The sequence below is a fragment of the Cetorhinus maximus genome, chromosome 5, assembly GCF_964194155.1.
Source record: "Cetorhinus maximus chromosome 5, sCetMax3.hap1.1, whole genome shotgun sequence".
Taxonomy (NCBI): Eukaryota; Metazoa; Chordata; class Chondrichthyes; order Lamniformes; family Cetorhinidae; genus Cetorhinus; species Cetorhinus maximus.
This window is the reverse complement of record NC_135883.1, coordinates 40,148,142-40,168,701: the sequence shown is the minus strand read 5'-3', so window position 1 is coordinate 40,168,701 and position 20,560 is coordinate 40,148,142. Positions and strand designations below refer to the sequence as shown.

Sequence of the window (20,560 nt, the reverse complement as noted above, 5' to 3'; positions counted from 1 at the left end):
GTTCACAAGTGGACCGGACTGGGCACTAAATATCCCTAGATACAAGGTGTTCAGGAAAGATAAGGACAGAAGGAAAGGATGAGGAGTAGCAATATTGATTAAGGAGAACATTACAGTTCTCTAGAGAGAGGATGTCCTAGAGGGGTCAAAAACAGAATCTATTTGGTTAGAGCTAAGAAACAGTAGAGGTACCATCACATTGCTCGGTATATTGTATAAACCACCAACTAGTGAGAAAGATATAAAGGAGCAAGTTTGCAAGGAAATTACAGAGAAATGCAATAATTGTAGAGTAATTATCATGGGGGACTTTATTAATCCTAAAATAGATTGTGATAGTAATTGTGCAAAGGGTAGAGAGGAGCAGGAGTTTCTAGAGCGTGTTCAGGAGAATTTTTTGACATCAGTTTACCTCCTGGCAAAAAAGGGAGGCATTGTTGGACCTGGCTTTGGGGAATGAGGTGGGTCAAATGAATCAAGTGTGAGTCAGGGAACTTTTAGGGATATGGTAGGTTGGCTATGTAATGGACAAAGAGAAAGCCAGGATGAAAATAATTAATTGGGGGAGGTCCAACTTCAGTAGAGTGAGAATCGATCTAGCCCAGGTAAATTGAAATCGAAGATTGGTAGGCAAAACTGTAAAGGAACAATGGGCTACATTTGAAGAGGAAATATTTCAAGCACAGTGAAGGTACATTCCTCTGAGGGGGAAAGAGATAGAGAGTAAGATGAAGCAGAAAAAGACTGCATCTGACAGATGTGTGGTGGATAATACAATTGAGAACCAGTCTCAAAAAAAGGGTTCAGAAGAGATGTGAAAAAACATGAGAAAAGAAGTGGGAGTATAAGAAAATACTGGCAGCTAACATAAAAGGGAATCCAAAAGTCTTCTATAGGCATATAAATAGTAAAAGGGTGGTAAAAAGAGGAGTGGGGTCAATTAGGGACCTTAAAGGGAATTTGCATGTGTAGGCAGAGGGCATAGCTTAGGTATTAATATATTGCATCTGTCTTTATCAAGGAAGAAGATGCTGCAAAGTTATAGTGAAAGAGGAGGTAGTTGAGACACTGGATGAGCTAAAAATTGATAAAGAGGAGGTATTAAATTGGCTGACAGCACTTAACGTTGATAAGTTGCCAGGGTTGGATGAGATGCGCCCAATGATAATAAGGAAAGTAAGGGTGGAAATTGCAGATGCACTGGCCATAATCTTCCAATCCTCCTTAGACACAGGGGTAGTACCAGAGGACTGGAGAATTGCAAACCCTTGCTCAAAATGGGTGGGTGGGATAAATCAAGTAACTACGTAGAAGTTAGTTTAACCCCAGTGGTGGGAAAAGCTTTTGAAAAAAGAATTTGGGACATAATTGGCAGTCACTTGGCCAAATGTGGGTTAATTAAGGAAAGCCAGGCTGGATTTGTTTAGAGCAAATTGTGTTTAACTAACTTGCTGGAGCTTTTTGAGGTAACAGAAAGGGTTTATGAGAATAATGCTGCTTTTATGGTGTATATAAACTTCCAAAAGACATTGATAAAGTGCCACATGACTGGTTTGCCAGAAAAGTTAGAACCCATGGAATAAAAGCACGGTTACAAAATTGGCTGAATGACCGGAAACAGAGTAGTGGTAAACAGTTGTTTTCATTCTGGGGAAGGTGTACAGTGGGGTTCCCTAGGGGTCAGTGTTAGGACCCCTGCTTTTCCTGATATCTATTAATGACCTAGATTTGTGTGTGCAGGGCACAGTTTCAAAATTTGCAGATGACACAAAACTTGAAAGTATTGTGAACTGTAACGGGGATAATGAAACTCCAATAGGACATAAATAAGCTGGTGGAATGGGCGGGCCTGTGTCAGATGAAATTTAATTCCGAGATGTGTGACGTCATTCATTTTGGTACAGGTACAGTGTCTCAAATCTGGCTATCCAAAAATTAAACATTTTTAAGCAGCCGTGCATGATTTTTTAATTATTATTAGATGAATGAAATAACTCAACGGCTTATATGGCTAGGTGCTGCATTGGTGTGATGGCTCGCTGACTAGCTATTGGCTTCACGTGCCTATCTTTTCCCATGCTCTGAGTGACCCCTGATCCGACCGAACAGCCTGACCCAAAAACTAGCAAGATCCGAAATCCGGCATGGACTTCGTCCCGAGGTTGCCACCTTTGAGACACTGTACCTGTAGGAAGAACAAGGAAAGGCAATATAAAATAAAGGATACAATTCTAAAGGGGATGCAGGAGCTGAGGGACCTAAGGGCATATGTGCACAAATCATTGAAGGTGGCTGGTTGAGAAAGCGGTCAACAAAGCATATGGGATCCTCAGCTTTATAAGTAGGGGCATAGAGTACAAAAGCAAGGAACTTATGTTAAACTTGTTTAAAACAGTGATTTGGCCTCAACTGGAGTATTGTCCAGTTCTGGGCAACACACTTTAGGAAGGATGTGAAGGCATGATAGAAGGCGCATTAAAGATTCATGAGAATGGTCCCTGGGATGAGGAGCTTCCATTATGTGGATAGATAAAAGAAGTTGGGAACGTTCTCCTTGGAGAAGAGAAGACTGACAGTAGATTTGATGGAGATATTCAAAATGTAGAGGGGTCTGGACAGAGTTGATAGGGAGAAACTGTTCCCATTGGTGGAAAGATTGAAAACCAGAAGGCGCAGGTTTAAGGGAATTGGCAAATGAAGCAGTGGTGACAGGAGGGAAAAAAATTACGCAGCAAGTGGTTAAGATCTGGAATGCACTGCTTGAGACTTATGGAGGTAGATTCAATCTTGACTTATAAAAGAGAATTGGACAATTATCTGAAGAAAAAAGAATTGCAGGGCTATGGAGAAAAGGGTGGGGTGTCGGAGACAACATGAGTGCCCTTGGAGTGAGCTGACATTGATCTTAGCCTTGCATATACCCAACTACCCTATTCTCTTAGGGGTAGAGAATTCCAAAGATTGACAACCATTTGAGCGAAGACATTTCTGCTCATCTCACTCCTCAATAGCCGTCTCCTTATCCTGATCCTGTGATCCCAAGTTTTATACCGTTTAGCCATTTCTCGGCATCTACCCTCTTGGAATATTTTATGTTTCTTTGAGATAATCAGTCATTCTTCCAAACTCCAGGGAGTTTAGATCTATTCTTAGGACCAGGGAGAGAATTCATGGACCCTAGTGCTTGCCTTCTTTCTGGGCCCCTTATTACCCCCACCGCCACTTGACCCTCCACCTCAATCTTGCTTGATGTATTTCCCCTTTCAGGATTCACCAATTACTAAACCTTAACAGTGACACTCACCCCTAACTTCCCCCCGACCCCTCCAACACTCCCTACCTCTCTCCCCTGCACTACATCCCCCCCCCGACCCCCACCCTCAGAGCATCCAATTGGCTCCAAAATAGTTAGAGATTCAGTTTACTATTTTTCAACCAAGAACAGAGTGTTCTTGTTACCGCGCTGCTGCTGAACTTCAGGAAGCTTCGTGGTTTTCTGGTGGGATTAAAAAAAACCCATCAAAACCATGAATATAAAAGCAAAATACTGCGGTTGCTGGAAATCTGAAACAAAAACAGAAAATGCTGGAAAATCTCAGCAGGTCTAATGGCATCTGTGGAGAATAAAAACAGAGTTAAAGTTTTGAGTCCGTATGGCTCTGAAGAAGAGTCCTATGGACTCGAAACGTTAACTTTTTTTTTTCTCCATCAAAACCATGAAGCTACCCAAAGGTCGGAAGCAGCAGTGCAGCAACTTGGTGGAACTGACCTGAAAGACAGGCTGAAAAAATTTGAACCATCAGGCTGAAGGCTGTGATATTGTTTTTAAAGCCAGCCTTTCAGGTCTGAAGCTCATTTGAGGGACGACATAAAACTCTGTTTGAAACACTGAGCCTGGGCCCCCCACCAGGCCTCGGTGTTTGGCACCGCCTGCACCCCACCCTGTCCTGAGCCCTGCCTATTCTACTCAATCTCTGTTTATAGGAAAATCCTCTCTTCCTGTCTGAGACAGGAATCGGTCTAGTAAACCATTGTTGCACCTGGGACTTCACTTGGGACTTTGAGGTTCGTTTGCCTACCTTGCTTCAGGCAACATTGGCGGTCATCAGCTCCAGGCTTCGCAGGCAATACCACATTGCTTTTAGGGAGGTTTATGGGCAGGTCTCTACCTATCAGACCAGCCCTAAGGCAGGGATGGCTTTTCAATGGCTGTAGAGCTATGGCTTGCTTGGGGGTATCCCAGGGAGTGTGTGGGGACACATGTTGATCTGTGCAAGTGGCCTCAATATGGTGAGGGCTGAGGAGGCAGCCTCCAGTGGAGCTGAGGTCAGATGGAGATGTGATGGTGTGTGAGAGAGAATGGGTGGTGATGTTCCTTGAGTTGGCAGTGAGTGAGATGCCAGTGAATGTGTGACGGCCTTGCGAGTTTTTTTTAATTCACTCATTCACGGGATGTGGACATTGCTGGCTAGGGCAGCATTTATTGCCCATCCCAATTGCCCTTGAGAAGGTGGTGGTGAGCTGCCTTCTGGAACTGCTGCAGTCCATGTGGTGTAGTACATCCACAGTGCTGTTAGGGAGGGAGTTCCAGGATTTTGACCCAGAGACAGTGAAAGAATGGCGATATATTTCCAAGTCAGGATGGTAAATGACTTGGGGGGAACTTCCAGGTGGCTGTGTTCCCATGTATCTTTTGCCCTTGTCCTACCAGATGGTAGTGGTCATGGGTTTGGAAGGTGCTGTCTAAGGAGCCTTGGTGAGTCCCTGCAGTGCATCTTGTAGACGGTACACACCTCTGCTACTGTTCGTCATTGGTGGAGGGAGTGAATGGTTGTAGATGAGGTGCCAATTAAGCGGGCTGCTTTGTCTTCGATGATGTCCAGCTTCTTGAGTGCAACCAGTCAAGTGGGGAGTATTCCATCACACTCCACACTTGTGCCTTGTACATGGTGGACATGCTTTGGGCAGTCAGGAGATGAGTTACTTACCATAGGATTCCTAGCCTCTGACCTGCTCTTGTAGCCACAGTATTTATATGTCTAGTCCAGTTCAGTTTCTGGTCAATGGTAGCCCCCATGTTATGTTGATAATGGGGGATTCAGCGATGGGAATGCCTTTGAATGTCAAGGGGTGATGGTTAGATTCTCTCTTGTTGGTGATGGTCATTGCCTGGCAATTGTGTGGTGTGAATGTTACTTGCCACATGTCAGCCCAAGCCTGGATATTGTCCAGGTCTTGCTGCATTTGGACGTGGAACGCTTTGATATCTGAGGAGTCGTGAATGGTGCAGAACATTACGCAGTCATCAGCGGACATTCCCCACTCCTGATCTTTATGATGGAAGGATGGTCATTGATGAAGCAGCCGAAGATGTTTGGTCCTAAGACGCTACCCTGAGGAACAGTGGTGTCCTGGAGCTGAGATGATTGATCTCCAATAACCACGACCATCTTCCTTTGTGCTGGGTATGACTCCAACCAGTGGAGAGTTTTCCCCCTGATTCCCATTGGCTCCAGTTTTGTTAGGGCTCCTTGATGCCACACTCGGTCAAATGCTGCCTTGATATCAAGGGCAGTCACTCTCACCTCACCTCTGGAATTCAGCTGTTTTGTTCATGTTTGAACCAAAGTTGTAATGAGGTCAGGGGCTGAGTGGCCCTGGCGGAACCCAAACTGAGTGTCAGTGAGCAGGTTATTGCTAAGCACGTGATGTTTGATAGCACTGTTGATGACCCCTTCCATTGCTTTACTGAGTGTGAGTTTAGAGTGATGAGATGGTCGCCGTACCCTGGTGGCACAGATGAGATCATTCATCCTCTCCCTGCACTGGATGGCCAACCTCTTCTGTGCAGCGTTGGCACTGACCACCACTGTCACTGCCTCCCAAGCTGGAGCTGTTAGATTGCTGGACCTCCTGCAGCCACAGTGGGGGTAGAGGACATCACGGTGGGCCTCCATAAGGCATTCCAGAGATGGGTCACTGAACTCTTCTTGACATTTGGGGCCATGTCTTCACTGGAGAAGTCCTGGGCTGCAAGCATTGAGAACTGTGTGCGGCTGCAGTTTAGGTATGGCAGCCGGAGTGAGGAAACTGTGAAGTAACGGTGTTGTGGGCAATTCAGAGACCACCTGGCAGCAATATGGCTTGTTTCCTGTGGCTGCATAACTAATGAGGTGGGAAGTGGATGATATGGTGCACAAACACCAAACTGTGAGTCTACCAAGCCTGGGTCTTCAGCACATTCCTCTACAGTGGTAAGACCTGGACAACACATGCTAGGCAGAAGAAAAGGCTGAACAGTTTCCACCTTCGCTGTCTCAGACATATCTCGACATCTCTTGGCAGGACAAGGTCACCAACTCAGAGGTCCTGGAATATGGATCAGCATACACTCCTTTCTAAGCCAACAACATCTGTGTTGACTTCATTGGATAGATGATGGCCTTCTGTACAGTGAGCTGGCACTGGGTCATGACTACCTAGCCATCCATTCCTCCCCTACAAGGACACCTGCGATATGAAGATGGCAGATATGGACCTTGATATCTGGGAGAGGGTTGTTGACAGCCATGACCTCTGAAGGCTGACTGTTTGGAAGGACATTGGAAGAGGTGAGCAGAAACAAAAAGCTCAACTGGCCGAGAAGAGGACCCAGAGAAAACAGAGGCCAGTGATATTTGCACATTCTTAGCCCTCTGCAGCAAATGTGGCAGAGACTGCCATGCCAGAGTGAGACTCCTGAGCCACATCAGCCAATGCCTAGCTCAGCACGGCACAAACGATTGAGGGTGGCAGAAGGCTGCCACTGGTAGTTTGCAAGAATAGTGAGGTCGAGGTTTTGTTTTGAGGAGATGGGTTTAAAGAGATAAGGACAATACCTGAAGGGAGAGAACTGTTAATAATATTAGCTAATGGGAGCCAGGAGAGGAGCTTTGGTGGTCAGTAGCCTCATGGGAAGAGGCTCAAGGGAGCAAGAAGTGGGTCTCGTGGACAAAATAAGCTTAGAGAGGGCTTGGGGGGGAGATAGGAAAGAAACTGGAGAAAGATGCGAGTTCAAGGCTCAGATGAAGAAATGCTGAGGAAATTTGGCCAGAAGGGCTAGTGAAAGGGAGAGAAGCAGTATGAGCAGCTGGCCTTGATCTTAATGACCAAGTCCATGAGCTCCTTGCAATTATTGGTGGAGCTGAGGGTGGAAGAGACAGATGAAGAGAGGTTTAAGAAGACTTAAAGTTCTTGAAGATTTAAAGTATCCAAGAGTTAAAGTTTAAGTGAGAGTCTGTCAACCTGAAAATGACTAGTTTATTCCTACTGTCAGTTCCTCGCCACATCCTGCAGTTAAACACTCTCTGCAGGAGTCACGGAATAAGGATTTGGAGTAGGAAGCTTGTTTTCTTTTCTACCTCAAGTTTGGACACTGAGAACCTATTGCTTATTTAACTTCCACTCATCCTCCCCCAGGTTAAAATTGGGTGACTTTAGGGATGGTCATTCGGTGTCATGAGGTGCAATAATCTACTGAGCCTCCAGGAGATCTGTGCTCACCCAGCAGTTTAATCTGAAGCAAATACATTGTATTTCTGCAAATTTATAGCTTTTAGAATTCTAAAATGGACTGCAACGCACAGGCATGGCTTTGCAGTGGGTCCAAAATAAACATTTGATAATTTTATACTGGGATTAGGATGTGACAGTAAGGTATTATCCATTGATTATATATATTCCATCCAGTGGGTGGGAAAGATGTGCTTTGGCTCATAAAAGCTCTGAGTGCTTAAATATATGTCACACAGACACAAGAGAGGTCACTCAGTATTTGTGTAAAAGCACAGAATGTCTTCATGACTCAATGTTTGATTTGAGGTTTTTTGATTTATTACCACATGCATTTCTTGGGTACCTAAGCATGCATGTATAACGAAAAGCTTCCATTTATATAGCACCTTTCACTACCTCTGGGCAAATTTGTAGGGATATCAATTTAAAGCTGGTCAACCAATCTGAGTGAGCAGGTTCTGAGAGCTGCTGGTCAATTTAAATGGCCAGGAGTTCTCTCATCACAGCAATGCCACCAGGAGCAGTGGCCACTGCAGGGACTGCAGGATGAGGAGCCTTGGAGTCGGACATTGGGTTCAGCCCTGTGTTTTGCCGGGGCCAGGCTGGTAGGCCCTGGCAAGGGGGTGGGCAGGTGGTGGGTTCTGCATGTGGCATGGGGGACCAGCTTAGGCATGGCAGGGGAAGAGGCCTATATCAGCAGTGATCAGAGGAGGCCCTTAATTGGACACGTAAGGGCCTCAATTGGCCCACGGGCATATGGGCCACCTGAAGTAACCCCGCCACTGCTAAAATAGCAGCGTAGGTGCAGAAGGTGTCAGACATGGCTGTGCCTGCCTGCCCTCTCCCAGGTGGAGGGGTTGGAGGGTGGTGAAATGAGAAGTTTCACCCATAGTTGCCAAAACTATGTTCTGACCAAAGGTTAACCTGAAAGGTTAACTCTGTCTCTCTCCACAGTTGCTCTCTGACCGATTGTGTATTTCCTCCACTTTCTGTTTCAAGATCATAGTTGCCATTGTTGCCTTCCATGTGGTCAGTTTTCTTTTCAGCTCCCCATTTGAGCAAAGACTGGAAAAGCTTGTTTCCAGACCTACAGTGTAGCTGATTCTGTGGGGGTGGGAAATCTGCTGCTTTGTGAGAAAAGTGGATATCGGCAACTGACCAAACATGAACAAAAGCCTAGCATGAATAAGCCAAGCATGGGGTAGTTGCACTTGGCTGAAACTGTACATTAAGATCGGATCTCCCCTGAATCTTTGTTAATGGTTTATGAATCCAGTACTGGTTTGTATTTCCCCATCTTTCCTCCTGCCCTATAACCTTGACCTCTCCATTCTCAAGCGCAGCCAGTAAACACCTAGTTACTCCAACTCATGGCTACAGTAGTCACTGGCCTGATGCAGGGATTGCCGTATAAATTGAGGAAGTACATTTTCTGTCAAGAACTTTGTCCATGTTCCTGGCTTTGGCCCTGGCTTCCTTACCTGGGCAGAGTTTGTCATCGCATTAGCCATGAGTGTGAAGGAGGAAATAAGGGATTAGTGGAAGAAGTGCTGTTCAGGGATACTCAGTAACTCGAGAGCTGAATATCAGTCATTAGCATCTTTAGTTTTATTCTGATAGTGAACTGTGAAGGAATTTACTAACCGGTCAATGATTTGATAAACTATTTACCATGAGAAGTGAGAGGTGAGCTCATTGAAACAGAAGATTCAGTGAGGGTTTGATGTTGCGAGGTCCCTGGCTGAAGAGTCTAGAACATGGAATCACAGTGCCAGAATAAGGGGTCGGTCATTTAGAGCTGAGATGAGGAGAAATTTCTTCACTCAAAGGATTCTGAATCTTTGGAATTCTGCATCCCCAGAGGGTTTTGGATGCTTCATCATTGAGTATATTTAAGGTTCAGATTAATAGGTTTTTTGGATTCTAAGTGAAACAAGGGATGTCAGGAAGTGGAGCCAAGGTTGAGATTCGGCCATGATCTTATCAAATGGCAAAGCAGGCTCAGTGGGCCAAATGGTGTACTGCAGCTCCTAATTCTTACATTTTTATAGTGGCCCAGCTCAGCTGCTGTAGAAACTCTTTGTTACCTCTACAATTGACCTTTTCTTTATTCGTAATGGGTTGTGGGTGTGCTAACAAGGCATTTATTGTCCATCCATGATTTTCCTTGAGAAGGTGGTGGCGAGTCACCTCCTTGAACTGCAGCAGTCAGTGTGCTGAAGGTACAACTGTAGTGCTGATCGGTAGGGAGTTCTAGGATTTTGACCCAGTGATAGCAAAGGAAGTGATAATAGTTCCAGCTCAGGATGGTGTGTGACTCGGAGGGAAACTTGCAGGTGGTGGTGTTCCTATGCATCTGCTGCCCTTGTCCTACTAGGTGGTAGAGGTCACGGGTTTGGAAGGTGCTTTTGGAGAAGCCCTGGCATGTTGCTGAATGCATCTTGTAGATGGTATACACTGCTGCCACACTGTGCCAGATATAGAGAGAGTGAATGGTCAAGCTAGAGGATGGGGTGCCAATTAAGCGGGCTGCTTTGCCCTGGATGACGTTGAACTTCTTGAGTGTTATTGGAGCCTTGTTCATCCAGGCAAACGGAGAGTATTCTAACACACTCCTGACTTGTATCTTGTAGATGTGGATAGGTTTTGGAGAGTCGTGACCCCCAGGATGTTGATGGTGGGGGATTCAGTGATGATAATGAAGTTGAACATCAAGGGGAGATTGGTTGGATTCCCTGTTGTTGGAAATGGTCATTGCTTGCCACTTGTTTGGTGTGAATGTTACTTGCCAATTATCAGTCCAAGCCTGAGTCTTGACCAGGTCTTGTTGCATGGGGACATTGACTGCTTCATTATCTGAGGAGTTGCAAATGTCAATTATCAGCAAACTTTTAAGATGCTCCTTAAAAGTAACCTCTGCCCCCAAGCGTTTGATCACTTATGTAAATTTCTCCTTATCTGGTTTGGTGTTAATCTTTTTTTGATAACACTCCTGTGAAGCATCTTGGAGTATTTTACTAGGTTTAAGGCACTATATAAATGCAAAATAATGTAATTATATGTGTTCTTTTTACCATTGATAAAGTTAGTTTTGAGAAGTTTATTTTACCTCTTCCTTAACCAAGGCCAGATGGGTAACCATTTTAAATCAGGCTGTCAAATGAAGGTAGAGATGCAAAATTAATTTCCTGTTTTGCAAAGTGACCACAACATGTTCTCAGGGGCTGTCTGTGACTCCTTGTCTACCTTTTTGTGTCATGTGTTCAGGCTTAGTGGTGTTGAACTGGATTTATTGCAGCTTTGAAGGTTTCTAAAAATAATGAATGCACCTGAGGCTCTGTCACTGTTTGAAGAGGAATAAAGTCGCCTCCCTAAATCTTCAATACTATCTTCAAGGAGTGGCGGGATTGTAATTAGTTTAGGTAATGCTAGTTAGTGGAAATGTAAGCAAACCAATAATGACAGTCTGAATGTGTAAATATGGGTGCTGCAGCTTTCTTTATTCTTTCATGGGATGTCGGAATCACTGGTAAGGCCAGCATTTGTTACCCATCCCTAATTGCCCTTGAACTGAGTGGCTCACTGAGCCATTTCAAAGGGCAGTTAAGAGTCAACCATATTGCTGTGAGCCTGGAGTCACATGTAGGCCAGACTGGGTAAGGATGACAGATTTCCTTCCCTAAAGGGCATTTGTGAACCAGATGGGTTTTTATGACAATTGATAGTTTCATGGTCACCATTACTGAGACTAGCTTTCTATTCCATGTTCATTCACTGAATTTAAATTCCACGAGCTGCCTTGGTAGGATTCGAACCCGTGTCCCCCGAGCATTGGCCTACTTACTAGCCCAGTGACGTTACTAGTGCACCATCACCTTCCCCTGAGATGATCTTGTACATAGAATTACCCAAGTGCAGAGTATTTTACAGCACAGAAACAGCCCATTCAGCCCAACTGGTCGATGACAGTGTTTATGCTCCACACAAACCTCCTCCAACTCTTTTCATCTCACCCTATCATCATATCCTTCTATTATTTTCTCCCTCCAGTGTTTATCTAGATTTACCTGAAAAGCATGTATACTGTTTGCCTCAACTACTCCATGTGGTAGTGAGTTCCATATTCTCACCATTCTCTGGGTAATTCTTCTGGATTTATTGGTGACCAGTTTATATTTTAGCCCATAGTTTTGGATGCCCACACAAACCTGGAGCATTAGTGCTCAAGTCCAGTAGGACTAAAAGGTTCAGTGGTTAAGATGGGATGCCATTGGTGAGGGAATCACTCATTGTAGCTTGGCTTGGAATCATGACATAAGCTGTTAAATGTGGCAATGTCTAGATTACCATCATTCCAAAATAAAACTATTACATATCATGTGATCTCTCATTTACAACAAAACAACATAGCAACAGCTGCCTTGTTCCCCAGCAATAACATCATTTTCGCAGTTGATTCTTGCTCCCTTCAGCTCGCCTCTGTGTCCAAAGGTTATGGGTTGAAGTTCCACTGCAGAGACTTGAGCACAAAATCTAGGCTGACAATACAGTGCAGTACAGGAAGTGCCCAGCATCTTTGGTGGTACCGCCTTTCAGATGAGACATTAAGCCAAGGCCCTGTCTGCCTTGTAAGGTGGATGTAAAAGATCGCAGGCTGTGACTGTTTCAAAGAAGGGCAGGGGGATTCTCCACATTGTCATGGCCAATATTTATCCTTCACCCAAAACCTTAAAAAAAAAGGTAACTTGGCCATTATTGTGGAATCTTGTTGTGCGTACATTGTTACATAGGAATGGCTGTACTTAAAAAAAAACACTCAGTTGGCTGTAAATCACTTTCAGAAATTGAGGATTTGAAAGGTATGGTATAAATACAAACCTTTCTTTCTTATTTAGTTTCAACCTTCACACATAAATGGGATATTTAAATTGTTTATGAGGAGATAACACAAAGGGCACTGCTTATTCAAGAAAAACACAGCCACAAGGTGAGGTGACCCTCCCCCACCTCGTGTTGAAGCCTTGTGTCAGGCTTCAATGAGATTCCAAGTTGCAGTGTGAGCATTTAAACAAAGAACTACAGCTTTAAGCTAATATTGGAGATACAGCTGTTGTCATTTAGCACTCCTAATGTGTTCATAAAAAACGGCGTGCTAAACGAAAAATGTGCTCAACGAAGATCATTTTCCTGTAAGAAAGCGTATAATAAGGGTGAGCTACATTCCTTTCACATTTAAAAACTTACTGGCTGCCTTGAATCTAACTGGCCCAAAAATACCCTTAAATACCCTTACTAACTTACTAGGCAGGGCTTTTAGTTTGGCGGCACGCGCTATCGGCGGGCCCGGGAGTAGCCGGGGAACGGATTGCCGACCGCGATCGGCCCCTGACCGCGATTTCACGCTGGCTCAGCCAATTAACGGCTTAAATGCTCAGTGATGTCGGGGTGGGGATGGGAGGAGGGCGTGGGCGCGGGGGAGCACGGAACGAAAGCTCCCTGAAGACAGAGAGCTGCCTCAGGGAGCTGGAGAATTTAAAAGCAATCAATAAAGATTTTGAAATCCAGAAAAAAATGTCCACGCATCAGAATCGGTCACCTGAACATATAGATGATAAAATTCTGTCCAAACATTTGTATTGTTTTTAATTTAATTTAATTTAGTTTTTAATTTAATAGCGGAAACCTCATCCCGCCCTTATTTTGAACCTGTGCCCTCTAGTTCTTGAAGCTCCCTTGAGTGGGAAGTTTCTCACTATTTACCCTGTCCACACCCCTCAGGATCTTGAATACCTCTATCAAGTCTCCTCTCAGCCTTCTTTTCTCCAAGGAAAACAGTCCCAACCTCTCCAATCTATCCTCATAGCTACAGTTCTTCATCCCAGGAATCATTCTTGTGAATCTCCTCTGTACTCTCTCCAACGTCTTCACATCCTTCCTCAAGTATGGTGCCCAGAACTGGACGCAGTTCTCCAGATGAGGCCCAACTAGTGTCTTATACAAGTTCAACATGACCTCCTTACTCTTTACTCAATGCCCCTATTAATAAAGCCTAAGATACTATCTGCTTTATTAACTGCTCTCTCAACCTGCCCTGCTATCTTCAATGACTTATGTACGCATACACTAAGGTTCCTCTGTTCCTGCACCTCCCTTTGAGCTTCTGCCTTTATTTTATACTGCCTCTCCATATTCTTCCTGCCAAAATAAATCATCTCACGCTCCTTTGCATTGAACTACATCTGAGTTCTGAGTTTGGATTATTTGGAGCCTGTTCTCTGTGAGCGGGAGTCTGGATAACTAAACGACCTGTAATTCAGTACAAAGTGACATTCATTCGCACTCCCATGTCACCAGTATGGCTTGAGTGGGGAATGCAAATTCTGTGCTGTTTGAGTTAGGACTAAGAGTTTGCCCATCAGTGGGGGTTAATAGAGTAGCGGATGAGGTTGCTGCTGCCTGTAATAGATGTGGGAGAGCTTGAAGCCCTCACCCGCTAAAGGAAACATGAAGGGATAGTTTGTCCAGGATGGCAATGCGCAGCGAGCAATGTTGGCTGGCACTTGCAGGTTCAGAGGGCCACTCTTGCGCCTGCATTATTGCGCTGGCAGTCTCGCACCCTGCACTGAATTGGCGCCACCAAATGAGAAATTCCTGCCAGGCAAAATGGAAAACGAAACAAGCAGACTTCTATTTCTGAGACAAACTGACCTCTCTTCACTAAAATGTGCACGGCAGCACTCTGATTTTAGTAGAAATTCAATAAATGTCATTGCTATTCGAAATTGTGCTAGTAAAAGCACTTTGTTCCCTGCAGTCTAACAAAAATTGACAGATTCAGACATCTGGCCTCTGCAGATTTGTTGGTTTTAAGCTGCATTTAGAGTTGCCAATCCTCCAGGGTTGTCTCCAGGAATTAAAGATTAATCTCCAGGACACAGTTACCATTAGCTTGGATAAATTATAAGGGAATTAAACAAAAAATTATTTTTTTGAAAACACGATCACTTCCTTTGAATGCTTTGCCTTCTTAGTTACGCTCAGATTGGAGATGGGAGATTGAGTCTGTTTGACTGGGCCTGAAGGTCATGTGATGAACCCCCCACCAGTAATAGACCCAATGAGAGTTGGCAGTATTATTTATTTATTTAGAGTGATTCAGCTGGTTCAACAGAAGCAGAGTGCTGCTGAACCAGTCAACGTACTCTAAGGTTTAAATTGCATGCAGCACAGTTGGGATTATTTTTAAAAAGGTGGTTAAGATCGAGCACATCCCCATGTCCATAGAACTTCCTCCCTCATTGTTAGATATGCCACACAACACAAGTTATGGTTGATTACAAAATCGAGACATTCCTTTTGCCATTAGCTTTCAGCAGCAACATTCCTACATTACGATAGTGATTATACTGCAGGAAAGTATTTCGTTGGCTGTAAAGCACTTTGGGTCATCTGGATTGTGAATGGTGCTATATAAATGCAAGTCTTTTCTTTTCATTTTTCAGTGATGGACTCATTAGGACGGAGCTTGCATTTGGAAGAAAGGCAGAAAGAAAAATACAGAAATATTTTTATTTATATAAGCGCCTTTTGTGAGAGCCTGGGGTAAATTAGTGAGATGGGTCAGTGGGAGATGGAGTGGTATGAAAGGGCAGTGTGGTGGGAATGCCTGAGTGTATTGAGGGTCAGCATGGTTGGCTCATATGATGATAGGGTGGGTTGCCATGGTAAAGTGGGCTAGCATGAGGTGGAGCAGGTCAGAGCGGCATGTCGTGGTGTTGGGCGGCGGGGGGGATGTGGTGGTGGTTGTATGTATTTCCCTTGTGGTGAGCAGTGTGGCAAATAATGTGGATTTCTTCCAGATGCAGGAACTGATTGTGAGCTGTGGGAGTTTGGGAGGGGGTTGGTGGGTTGGGGGTCACATCGATGTGAAACCTGCATCATCTGCCTGTTGCGTGCATTCCCACGGCCTGACTGTCTCTGGGGCCAGTCTGTGGTTTATTTTTATGGAGTCTCTCCAGGACTGTCCCAGCAGGGCTATTATCAGTGTAGCCTATTGGGAGAGAAGTTAATTTTTACACAACAAATCAGCAAAGAGTAATTGTGAACCTGTTTCTACGCAGGATGGAGAATGCTTTCAGCCAAAAATGTTTCTCCGTTGACTGTCCTTCCCCTTTAAGTAATATAAATACGTATTATAAGTCAGAATGGGCAATAAAGTTGAATTCCAGTTGCTTCCTGACCACAGTAAGTGTCAATACAGCTGGAAAGCGACTGATAACATTATAATTAGGACTCTGGAATGTTAGTCATAATTAAAAAAAGGTTTTAAGGAGGATTTTTTAAAATCACAACTTAATTACTTTTATTAGGGCACATTTTTCCCTACACTGAGGGTCTTGAGTTGGCAAAGGTGGCATATATCCCTTCCCCCACCCGACTGTATTTCATTAGCACAATGCTGTTTGCTCTCAGTATGTACATAGGTTAATGATTTCAAAGGTTGCTGCAGATTCCTTAAGCATTACTTAAACTTGCTTCACTTGGTGTTGCAGTTTTAAGTGGAGCAAGTTGTGACTAATCTGGGAGTTTTCCATTTATTATCTTGTGGTGTGGAGTCTCTGCTAAGTTTCAGCAAGGTCGCTGGGTGCTTCTGCTGTACACACGCTGAATGAGTTCAGTTCTGAGCATTCTCCACTGCTGTAACCATGGTTGGTTATGGACTGATCAGACACAGGCCCTTTCTGGGCTAAATGCCATCATTGGCTGCATGAACATTTCACAAATGCAAAATGGCTGCGCACCGAGGGAGTGAGAGAAAGACAGCCAGCTAGAGAGAGAGAGGGTGAAGGAGAACGACAGAGAAAGAGAGGGAGAGGTGGTGAAGGAGAAAGGGAGCCAGAGGGTGAGAGGGTGGAGGAGAAAGACAGTCAGCCAGTGTGAGAGAAAGGGAGAGAGAGGGAGAGAGAGAGAGAGAGAGAGAGAGAGAGTGTGTGTATGTGTCTGAAGGAGACAGAGGGAGACAGACAAACAGACAGGATAAAGAAGGGGGGAGAGGGAGAGAGGGAGAGAGAGAACAATTTCGGATTATGGATAAATCTGCTGCCCAGGATTTTGACTTGATAAAAAACATTTGCAAGAGGCCAGTTCTGCTCCAGAAGGTTACCTTCTGCTCTTTGTGAAAAGAATGGGAAACACTTGTGGATGTGTGAGAGCGCAGAAAGAAGAATGTGCGGTAGATCCTGCCAAGGCCCCTCTGGGTCGCTCTCCTTATCCTCGCAGCAAACTTTATCTGAAGAGGAAGAAGAAGAAAAACGAGGAACTGCCATTTCAACAAGAATTTGCTAAGCAGAGTGATGCGGAGGGGTGCCAAAAGATCGCAGCCAGAATTTCAGCGCTAGGGGGGACCTCAGTGGAAGATTCCAGCGGAGAAGTGGTACCGTACCTTCTGGATAATGGAAACCATCGCAGCGACAGTACCAAAGGAGCAAGCTGCACCGGTCCCAACGGTGAGAGGACTTATTTAACCAACGCACTAACTGGCAGGCTCGGCGATGTCGGAGAGTCCTCCTCCCTTTCTATTTCGGGCAGCTGCGTCCTGTACCAGTCCGAAGGGGACGTGGAATCAGATGGAGCAAGCAGGGGATGTGTAGCTGACTGCAACGAGCTCTCCCGAGTGAAGAAGCAGAAAAAGAAGAAAAAAAGGTCAAAGCGCAGCGGAGTCCAGGATGACCCGTTTGACCAGCATTGCCTGGACTATGAGACGAGAAAATCCGCCAGTTTGAGCACCGTTGCTTGGCCTGTCCCATGCCCAAAGGTGGAAAGTCAGTTTGACAGTTGGCCATCCAAAAGTCTGAGCGATATTTTCGATCGCACGCTTTACAGCGCTGCAGACCGACCTGGGCTGCCACATCATAAACTGCCATTAACGGACTTCAGACCCCAAACAAAGAGGCAGCAAGGGGCTGCTGACTGCAGTGATTCATCTCCCTCAGCACCGGGAAACAGTCTGCTACCTCTGTCTGGAAAAATGTCCAGGGAAACGGTGATGAGCAGACATAAACATTCAGCTGCTAATAGATTCACATCACTGCTCAATGAGGTAATGAGTTCCTGATTTTTTCCTTCCCTCCCCCCTTCCCATCCACAACAAAAGGATTTTGATTAAATGATTAGGGAAATTAATTTATTACATGTACCTGTTGAGTAGTGGTCTCTGCAGTGATTTATTTTTTTATATATGGAAGGTTATGGAGCTGCAGTTTTCTTCATGTCTATGCATTAAGTTAAATATAGCATAATGGTATCTCAATCTACATCATTTTATGTAACAACAATATTGTTTTATGGGCCTACCTCAGGCAGAACAGAGATCGATCCCTGTGCTGTTGGCATTAATCTGAGCTAATGTGTTGTTAGCCATCTAACCCCATCCCCCATACAGTTTATGATGCATTAACCTATATGGTTTGATAGCACATCAGCCTGTACGGTTTGCACAGAATTACATGAGACCCCAAGAAACACATCATTCGGCCAATCAGTCTGTGCCAGTGTTGATGCTCCACTCAAGCCTCCTCCCAGTCTTCCCCCAGCATCTTATCTTTCTATTGTTTACTTCATCAGGTGTTTACCTAGCTTCCCTTAAATGCATCTATGCTATTCAGCCCAATTACTCCTTGTGTTAGTGAGTTACACATTCTCAGTAAAGAATTTCCTATTGGATTTCTTGGCGACTGTCTTATATTGATAGCCTCCACAAGTGGAAACATGTGGCTGACTTATCCCAGTTGGGTTATGATCTCAATTCCCGGTCAGGAACCCAGAATTGACCGTGGCGGGACATTCGTCGCGATTTTCCTGGAGGCAGCCAATTATAAAGCTGCCTCTGGGATTCCTGTCCATTTAAGGATGGGGCAGACCAGAAAAGCAGGAGACCCAATAAGAGGACCCAAAGTGATGCCTGGCTGGCAGCCCCAGTTGGAGAGGCGGGCGCTGTCGAAATAGGTGGGAGATCGTAAGGGCACCTCAAAGTGGGGCCGCTCTCCGTTTATAACATTAAAAATCAGCTATGGCCACAAATGACTGGCCATCATTGTGCAGGGGGAACCCTCTTGAAGGTGGCTTATGGTCGAGGCTGTTGAAGCCACATTCCAGTGGATCCATGCTGCTGCGATGAGTGAGATGATGTCTTAGAGGCCACCACTAGTTAGCTGCAGGACTCTGGTCTCAGTGGTGGAGGGTGTGATGACTGTCATTTTAAGACCTGTTCAACTGAGTATAGGTCATGCGATTTATTCAACCAATGTGTGGCTAGCGCAAGGGAATAAATTTTAGGGAGGGGTTTCCTAGGAAAAGAGGGCTATTTGAGGGGCTGGTTGGATATAAACAGCCACAGAAGCTCTTGTGTAGATTAAGTTCATATTGTTTGACCAAGAAGCTTCCCTGAGTGTGTTTCTACAGGGGGGCGGTGGGCGGGAAATCTGTTCGCTGTCAGGAAGGTCCCAACAGCACCATCAGTGTTCCCAAATTGGCTCATTAATGGGCCTATTTACAATATGACGCTGCTGGATGAATAGCATCTGCTGTGTTTATCTCACCTACAGCAAGAGCGCTTGGAGCTGGGAATGTTTGGGTAGCCGACCTGATGTATTATTTTCCAGCTTTGCTCTGCAGGCCTTGGAAAACTCAGGCCCACTCTTTGGGTCTGCTGTATCAAAATCTTCCTTAATTTTTAGGACTTCTATTAGGTTACTCCTCACCTCTCACCCTTGAGCCTTCTGTTTTCAAAAGAAAAGTAACCCAGCTTGTTCATCCTGTCCTGATAAGTATAACCTTGCAGTTCTGCTATTATCCTTCTCAATTCTTTTTGCACACGCTGTAGCACCTCCATATCCTTATGCCGACCAGAACGATGCATGGTTTTTAAAAAATTCATTGATGGGATGCCGGCATCACTGGCTAGGCCAGCATTTATTACTCATCCCCAGTTGCCTTTCAAAAAGTGGTGGAGAGTTGCCTTCTTGAACCACTGCAGTCCATGTGGTGTAGGTACACCCACAGTGCTGTTAGGGAGGGAGTTCCAGGATTTTGACCCAGCGACAGTGAATGAATAGTGATATATGTCTAAGTCAGGATGCTGAGTGGCTTGGAGGGAAACTTGCAGATGGTGGTGTCCCCATGTGTCCTTCTAGATGATAGTGGTTGTGGGTTTGGAAGGTGTTGTCTAACGAGGCTTGGTGAGTTCATGCAGTGCATCTTGTAGAGGGTGCACAAGTGTAGTCTAATTAAGGTTTAAAATAATGTCTCTACTTTTCAATTTTATCCCTCTGAAGATAAACCCCAGTGCTTGGTTTGTTTTTGTATTGGCCTTATTGTGCTCTGTCACAACTTCTAGTGATTTGTCTATCTGTACTCACAGATCCCTTTGCTCTTCTACACCATTTTGATCCTTATTTTCCAAATAATGTGTGACTTCCTTATTTTTCTTATCAAAATGTAATATCTTACACCACTTGCCTCCTGTCTTGAGTTTAATTTGAATGAACCCGAAAAGATTGGAAAAACTAATTTAAAAAAATGCATTGCAGAAAGAATGTTTTTCCTGGAACCACCCATCTACAGTAGATTGAAAATCTTCGGTCTGCGTGCACTTTTTTTCCCCTGCACCACTTCACTTACTGTTGTCGTTCTTGTGCCTGTTAACAAAAGAAGCAGGAGCAGGTCATTGCATCCCTCGAGCTTGCTCCACCATTCAATAAGATCATGGCTGACCCTCACCCTCAACTCCACTTTTCCACCCCATCCCCACATTCCTCGATTCCTTTATAGATCCTCTTTCCACATTGAAAAATGGAAATTAGCTTTGTAGTCATGTGCAATCTGTGCATTTGTGTTCCAAAGTTCCCTCAATGTTCTTTGAATTTCTTTTCCCCGTTCTGTAACTGACATTTTTATTGCCCAACATAAGGCTTTAACCAATTAATCAATAACAATATTTCATATCAGC

General features: G+C 44.7%; 1 protein-coding gene across 29 annotated transcripts in view; it reads left to right on the top strand.

The window, feature by feature from the left end:
• Positions 1-20,560, top strand: part of dst (dystonin) — a 568,493-nt gene that overhangs the window by 183,852 nt on the left and 364,081 nt on the right. For 6 of the 29 annotated variants that reach the window (XM_078541801.1, XM_078541794.1, XM_078541797.1 and 3 more), the window contains exon 1: positions 15,921-17,653. The exons of 15 other annotated variants lie outside the window; for them this stretch is intronic. In XM_078541801.1, coding sequence (XP_078397927.1) covers positions 16,739-17,653 — 915 coding nt within the window. In that variant the 5' untranslated portion in view covers positions 15,921-16,738. Of the gene's footprint in view, positions 1-15,919; positions 17,654-20,560 lie in introns of those variants that run through there. 8 more of the 29 variants (XM_078541823.1, XM_078541803.1, XM_078541800.1 and 5 more) reach the window with 5 other exon arrangements.